General features: G+C 41.0%; 1 protein-coding gene across 1 annotated transcript; it reads right to left on the bottom strand.

Annotated features, from left to right (window-relative positions):
- Window positions 1-3,089: 3,089 nt before the first annotated feature.
- LOC147639427 (importin subunit beta-1-like) lies at window positions 3,090-7,487 on the bottom strand. The gene is made up of 3 exons (XM_086791235.1): window positions 7,201-7,487; window positions 4,063-6,489; window positions 3,090-3,669 (listed from the first exon to the last, which is right to left on the bottom strand). Exons 2-3 carry the CDS (start codon window positions 6,486-6,488, stop codon window positions 3,471-3,473), a joined length of 2,625 nt encoding a protein of 874 aa, XP_086647361.1. The 5' UTR covers window position 6,489; window positions 7,201-7,487; the 3' UTR covers window positions 3,090-3,470.
- Between the last annotated feature and the right edge of the window lie 474 nt (window positions 7,488-7,961).

Raw genomic sequence — 7,961 nt, 5'->3', positions numbered from 1 at the left:
CAGAGGACCCTGGCTTCCCCCCAAGAAGCTAAGGAGGGTTGGAGGCTAAGGTGCAAACCGGCTGAGAACCTTGCATTCGTTTCCTCATTTCCCTCTAGGCGTAGTTAAAGAGACCACCAAGCTATTGAACAAAATTGTGAAGTTCATTTTTTAATGAAGGTCTTCTCAACATCAAGTTTAAGCTTTATGGAGGAGCCTCAAAGACTTAGTACTCACTCAAACCGTTGTGTCACCTAGATTGCCTATCACTCACAATCACTTGCAAATAAATGAAGTTAAACTCTCATATAAGAGAATGCATATACAAGAATCTATACCTTGCACACATGAAGAGTGTAGCTCACATACAACTAGAATACAATAAACTACAACATGCTATAGCCATGAGACCTAATGGATTCATTCCCTTTTTCTCGTCTTGCAAGTCTCAAGTGTAGTTGAAGAGACAACGAAGTTGTTGAAGAAAATTGTGAGTTTAATTTTTAATGAAGATCTTTTCAACATCAATTTTGAGCTTTGTGGAGGAGCCTCAAAGACTTAGTACTCCCACTCAAACTGTTACATGTCCTCTCTCTATATGAGACTTGTCTTGAGAAAGGGATAAATAGGCTTAGAAAACATTGCTTTGATACCATAAAAGAAATTCAATGGAGTGGATAGCTAGATTGCCTATCACTTTTGCAAATGGATGAAGGTAAACTCTCATATGAGAAAATGCATATACAACGAAGAGTAGTTCACACACAACTAGAGAAGTATCAAGTACAATAAACTACAACATGCTATAGCCATGAAGTGTAAATTTACATGAAAAGTATAGCTCACACACACAACTAAAAATGTATCAACTACAATAAACTACAACATAGTCTAGCCATGAGACCTAATGTATATTTACATAATAATATTCAGATAATTTTTTATATGTATATTCAAACAATTTTTTATATGTATTAATTAAATGCCACTGATGCAATGATTAACGCTTGAAAAAGTTTCATTTTAGTATGTAATGATTAATGCTTGAAAAAGTCAATGAAATGATGATGATGACCCTCTTTGCCCTTTGTATTTGTACATATTCACCAATATCTTTTCTATTTAAGGTCTCACAATTTATTTAGTATGTAATGATTAATGCTTGAAAAAGTCAATGAAATGATGATCATCCTTGCCCTTTCTATTTGCATGCATTCACCCATATCCTTTATATTTAAGGTCTCAATTCACCCATACCCTTTCTATTTGCATGCATTCACCCATATCCTTTATATTTAAGGTTCACAATTCTCTATAAAAAGCCTCAAAGGGCTCATTCTACAAGTAGAGGGAGGGAGAGGGAGCGGAGCAAAGGGAGTGGCTGGGGGACTACACAAAACACTCTTATTTTTTGAAAACTTAAAATATATTTAATGGAAATGCAGAACAACATTTTCATGTGGAGTGCACACAAAGTCTAGAAAATCCCATTTCTCGCAAGTTCTCAAGAAGCTTCACAGGTAAACAAGATATGATTGCCATGTAGGTAGTCAAGTATGGGAACATGAAAGTCTACTTAGTATGTGCTACTATTCTGAGGTTCAGAACCTTTATTTATTGAAATCATAAATGCTAAGGTTGAAATAACTCCCCATAAATATTTCCATAGAAATAGCTTAAGGCCAGAGATCAAAAAAGGTGCTCCTTAAGGCCAGAGATCAAGAGAGGCTGCAGGAGCACAGCATGAAGTGGCAGATGAGCTCAAGCATGTGGAAGGGATGGATGCCGATGTGTCTGTGGAACTCAAGGATGCCACCCTCAAGAATTCGTACGAATCCTAGAAGAGCAACTGCAAACACCCAAGGATGAGGTCTTAAGAACCTTCAGGGAGTCTAAGGATCAAAGCTTTATCCATCACAAGGTACTCAAGGATAAGAATGTCCGGATCAAGCAACTCCAAACGCAGCTGTAGCAAGAAAGAGCCTCCACCAGTGATCCGCATCATGTTAATATCTGCAGATGAACATTGGTTGCACCTCCGTACAAAATCCTCACCCTCTTCTTCCTCCAATTTGATATTTGCATGATCGGCCCCATCCCGTCAAACCGCTTCTCCAACATCATAGCCAAACTCCTGATGTCTTCCAAGAGACACCCACTATTGAAAAATGCACCTAGATCTAAAAGCTGCTTCATCCAGTGACACTTTTCTCAAGCTTACCCTTTCCTTAGCCTCTCCTGCCCCTTTCCTTCCATCCAGTGCTTAAATTTAAAGCAGTCAAAGGGCATCAAAGCCCTTCAAACCTTCTAAATAAGACTCTTAGAAAACAGGGAACCTTCTAGAGAAGGCCTCTTAGAAAATAGGGTTACAAAAGAAGGCCATAGAAGGCTCACTATTTTGAAAAAGAAATTCAACTAACCATCTCTCATCCAAATCTAGGTATATCAGCTTTAAAATGGATTAGATGTGATAAAGATATGCTATTGCTTGGGTATCCTAAATTCTTTGAATTAGGTCCCCACTGCTTGCAAGTAGAAACAAAATAAGAGAGTCATGTGGGTAACTGCCATGCACAAATTTTGGCAATGTGGTATGTACCATGTACATTATTTTTTGTGGACTCAGAACAGGAAGATTTTAAAAGCATAAATGGATTAAAAAACCAAGGGAACAAAGCTATCAAACCGTCATCTAGCTTGTGATTTACATCACGCTATCAAACCTTCATCTAACGAGATATTAGAGCCGGGAAGAACACTATATTTTTTTAGCAATACATTATAATCAACCACAGTAACCTCGCATTCTCCGACCTTCGGCACAGGTTGGTGATTGAATATCCTCAATACTACTTAAAAGTTCCAAATAATCCATTGACTTGACACTGAGACGGGATCTGAAGTCCTACAAATGAAGCAGCCTTGCATCAAAATAAACCAATACATAAAGTAGATCGTCAAATCTTATTTCTCCAATCCAATGTAAGGACTATATCTACCAGTAACAGGCTACAGCCGATGTGAGTTTCTACTAGCTCCTGCTACCTTAAAAGCAAGTTCAACAACAAAGTAGCACCACAAAAAAGTAAGAGCAAACGTTTGATGCCAGATTTGGAACCTTAAAACAGCCGATTGTACGGCATCAATAATCATTAGCTGTGGGTTCTTGGCCAAAAAAAGGGACCAAAACTCGTACATGGTCTGCACCACGGCCACATGTGGTATTCAGACCTAGACTCTCGGCCTTCAAAAGGATGCCACAAAGTTTAGTGGCCACCTAGAAGAGCCTGACAATTTAGAAAGACATTACATTCCCGACACTACTGCTTGTACAGTAGTGTTTGACATTGCTCAGTCCATGAAAATGGACTCAGCTTCAACAGCAAACCACTTATCCAAAATGGGCATGCACCTATATGTATGATTGAATTGAACCAATGTTGCAGGGAAAATTGGACTTGGAAGTTTTGCAGCAGGAAAAGTTGAAAACTCTATCCAGATGAAATGCGGCTGATGGTTGCTAATGCCCAATCAGCTGTCTCTTTCAGAGGTTGATAATCAGCTCTGTGGCATTCCTCCAAAAAATTCTTGTGAAAACTTGCCTTCTGGAAGAGTGCTGACGCATTGGGCCCCAACGTGTCAGCTAAATCACCCAAAACACCTACGGCAGCCTTCGTCACAGCTTCATCCCTGTACAAAATGAGTCCAAGTCACGGTTAGAACTGATGAATGCTAGCTACTAGCACAGCCTCTCACTCCAAGCAAAATAGGGTGGCTAGCCTCTCCTCTAGTTTAAGTAGATGATTATACATGCTACATGCAAACCCTTATCCATTTGTTTGATTGGCTGCTTAAAATGAAGCTGAATATTATCAGACAACTGGGAAGCGTAGACAGTACCACACCAACTGGGAAGCATAGACTCTCCTCTAGTTTAAGTAGATGATTATACATGCTACATGCAAACCCTTATCCATTTGTTTGATTGGCTGCTTAAAATGAAGCTGAATATTATCAAACTGGGAAGCGTAGACAGTACCACACCAACTCAATGCAAGGAATGCATGTAGAACAAGCCCATACCTGTTCACGTCTGCATATATACTTTCAAGAAATTGCAAGATATGGACAGCATAGGGAGCCATCAAGTCTGATTTTTTGTTCTTGAAACCTTGAAAAATGCCTGAATATGCTTCCAAAATTCCAATGCGCAATTGGTTGTAGTACTCAATCACTTCATCATCTTGTTTTGCAGCCTGGGCAGAAAGCTCTGCAGCTCCTTGTAGCATTGGCATTGAATACATCAAGTACTTCTCGAAATTTTCTCCAATGGCAAGTGCAATGTCCCCAAAGCAAGAAAACATAGGGGGCTTCACAGAGCGATGCAGTTGGCTGCTAGAAAGATTTGTCAACAGCTGAGTCATTATACCATCACAAAATGGTAGAACTTTGTCATCTAAAGCTCGACAGATGTCACCAACAACTCCAACGGTAACTGCACACACTTGATATTCCTCAAAGTTCTGAAGCCCCATCTCCAGATACTTGTAAAACTCCTGCATATACTTTCCAAACTCGACACCAGTGGCATATGCCAGAGCACCAATAGCAAGCATTGCTTCTTCATGTACTGTAGCACTCCTACAGGCAAAGACCTGAAGGAAAAGCCCCATCATCTGATCAGCATACTGCAGAATTCCAGATTTGGTAGATTCAGATGACCCCAGCTTTTGTATGATCACCTGCAATACACCACAGAGTAAGGCCTGCACTTCAGTCTGCTTCTCCCTGTCATCTGTTGAAACAACTTGCATCTCAAGTGTGTTGCCAAGCTTTTGCATAACAACTGGCGCCAGCTGTACCACAATCGGTGCAGTGTCTTCAGTTGAACATCTTACAATCTCATTTAAAGTCTCATATGCTGATGCCCTCAAGCGAGAATCGCCTGCATCTTCCCTATCTGTTGTGAGAAGAAGGGCTTGGATAATGCTCTGAAAGAAAGGTGATAAAGGAGAAGCCGACCCATCTACCCCCTCATAGCCCTGAGCAAGCAAATAAATAGCTCCACAAACCTTCTCAGCAACATTTGGTACATCAGTTATCTTCTCCAACAAGATGCCCAGTATTTGCGGCAAATTAGCTTGAGTTATGACAGGGGCTTCAATGTTAGGGCCATGCAAAAACTCAAAAATCCTACCCAAAGTCCATGCTGTAGTATCCTTAACCTGATTGTTTTCGTCCTTCATTGCATTTAGCATAAAAGAAAGAGCAAGATTGACTAAAGGAGTCAATTGTTCAACAGAAGGACCTTCCAGAATAGATCCAAATGCATAAGTAGCAGCTTCCCGGCATCTCCAATCAGGTTTAGAGATGTTATCTTGAACATAGGGCACAACAAGGGGCACAATATCATCCCCAACGGTCCTTGCAACCAGGCCCAAGCAGGTTCCACCTGCCATAGCCAAATTCCAAGCCTCCTCTTCTTGATCCTGATCTTCCTCTTGCTTTGTGAGTGTTTCCAATAGCAAAGGTACAAGTGCAGGGAGAGCTTGCTTGATAAACCTAAAATAAGGCACCTCGGAATCCCCTGAAAAATCTACTCCATATTCTTCCTGAATCTCTATCTCCTCATCACAGATAGAGCTCCAAAACTCAATGGCTTGCAGGGCAACTGGCTCTTCGTCCTCGTGCACCGCCTTGGATGTAATGGAGAAGACATCTTGCATGTAAGGGGCAAGCTTCTCATAATATGTTGAGGAAATGGAGACAACACATTCAAAGGATGCCAGCCTGACCCTGTTGTCTGGAGAAAGCGTTGCTTCACAGATTACTCTCAAGATGTAATCTCTTTCCATATCATTTTCAAAGTTGCTCTGTGCAAAATCCAGTGCATTATAAAGAGCTTTAATTGCAGCCAGCCTGACATCATTGTTGCTCTCAGCTGTATTCATACCTTGGACAACTGCAGTAAGAATGGCATTGACTTGTTCCTGGGCAAGGACATCAGCTGATACCTCTTCACAGACATAACCTAGGGTCTCTAGAGTAGCCTGCCTCAAGTGGGGTGGGTGCTCAGTCTGTGGTCCTCCCATGTTGGTCAATAAAGTCCCTATCAACTCTGGCCACTGCCCTTGTGGTAGCTCTATTGCAGCAACCTTAGCAATAACCTGAGCAGATGTATGCCTTGCATCTAGAACATTCGATGACAATGTATTCAGAAGAGCTGCCTTGATCTGAGCTTTCAAAGTATCATTGAGAGAAATCCATGCTTGAACCAGCTCTGATTTCCGTGAAGCATCCCTAGCATCAAGAGAATTCTTCAGAATAAGACCAGCAAGCTTGCGACTCTCTGGTGGTTTTTCATTGTTTGCCAGCTCATGTGCCAGCGAGAGAAGGAAAGCAGACAAGTTCTGTTCTTGGAATTGCTTGAGGCTATCTTCAGCAAGCTTTCGAACTGAGCCATCTGGTGATTGTGCATTAAGGAGAACTTGTGTAACCTCCAATGCCATACTGCAGAACCAACAAAATGTAACTGAATCTAAGGGTCAGACATAAACTAACATTGAGAAACAAGGCCCAAATTGACTGGAACCAGTGATGGATAGAAAAAATTAGCATAAACCAGCCAGTAACAATTTGCACAAAAACTTATAAAGAAGTCTGCATGTCTGCTATCGCGGCAAAAAGGTTCAGGTTATATCCCAAACTTAACAAAAACCCAATCTTGACTACATGAGAGTCTAACAAAATGCATTCCTGACTCTCATGAAGCTTCAAATCAACTCCAAATTTTGATCCTAACTCCATTTGAATTCTAAACAGTGAGGACAGCATTCAAAGCCAAGTCAAAGGCTAACACATTCAACCAGAGCATCACGCTTGAACAACTGTGAAAAGATTTAGTACACGGCAGCTATGCCATGAAGTAAACGAAGAGTAAAAGCCCTCATTCAAAACTTTAGCAAAGTAGAGAGCCAAGAATCTCCTAAACTGAACCACAAAAAGGTTTAGAAACAGCAACCTCGATTAGCTCACAAAAAACATCCCTTCCTTTCCGTGCAGCTTGTACATAAAATCGATTTAATTCGATCTCGGAAAACATTGACTGCTTTCAAGGAAGGCAGTAGGATAAAGCGTAATGTAACGGAAATGTCGTATGTAAGGAACAATGCAGCCAGAGACTATGGAAATCAACAGATTAGAAGGAAAACAGAGTGTTACCTGGTATACAACGTAGAGCTTCTCAGAGTCTTCGCGATACAGACGAAGGCCTGCAAGCTAGGGTTTTCTCTTCAAAAACCACATGCCAAAGGCTCTGATCTTGCTTCGTGCCGTAGATGACCTGCCTCTGCTCTGCTACAAAAACCAGTAACACTAAAGCAAAACAATTGAGACCCTGCCCTTCGACACCGAAAAGAAAGAGCAGAGTAGGTAAGAAAACGAAGGACCTAACCCTAGTCCTAATGCCAACCAGGGAGCAGAAGAACACGTGATAATGGAGATAGTGCAAAAACAAAACCTCTGCAAAAGCCCTAGCTATTTTCGTGGGATTTTTTATACGGCCTAGATCTTTCCAAATCACATATCGACGGTTTAGATCTTTCGCCCGTTTTACTTCCCCTGTCTGTTTCAAAAGAAGCGCAATTTTTGCCGCCTCCATATCTATGGATGTTTAAACGGGAGAGCTGTCCATATCTATGGATGTTTAAACGGGAGAGCTGTCCATTTTTATTTTTAATTTTTTGAGCTATGGGAGCACGATATGTAAAATTTCCCAGTGGTTTGACTTGTCCCTGACGCACAAGAGCATTCTTGCATTCATCTTTGTCGATTACAAATTAGTGCAGTAGAAAGAGGTGCTGCTCTAGAGTTCCAAGGTCATAGGTTCAAGCGCAAGCGATGGCACATACAGGTATATGTTTTTTGCACTTTCTAATTCCAGCCAATTGCAAAAAAAAAAAAGAAACGCTCGTCCTCGAAGG

This window comes from Cibotium barometz, chromosome 4 (assembly GCF_041138505.1).
Source record: "Cibotium barometz isolate CiBa-2024 chromosome 4, ASM4113850v1, whole genome shotgun sequence".
Classification (NCBI taxonomy): Eukaryota; Viridiplantae; Streptophyta; class Polypodiopsida; order Cyatheales; family Cibotiaceae; genus Cibotium; species Cibotium barometz.
This window is presented reverse-complemented; position numbering and strand designations above follow the sequence as displayed.

Bases quoted from the DNA above. Each gene is read 5' to 3' on its own strand.
- LOC147639427 (XM_086791235.1), bottom strand. From the start codon at position 6,488: ATGGCATTGGAGGTTACACAAGTTCTCCTTAATGCACAATCACCAGAT. The intron at 3,670-4,062 runs GTATGGGCTTGT...CATTTTGTACAG, and splicing joins ATATATGCAGACGTGAACAG to GGATGAAGCTGTGACGAAGG.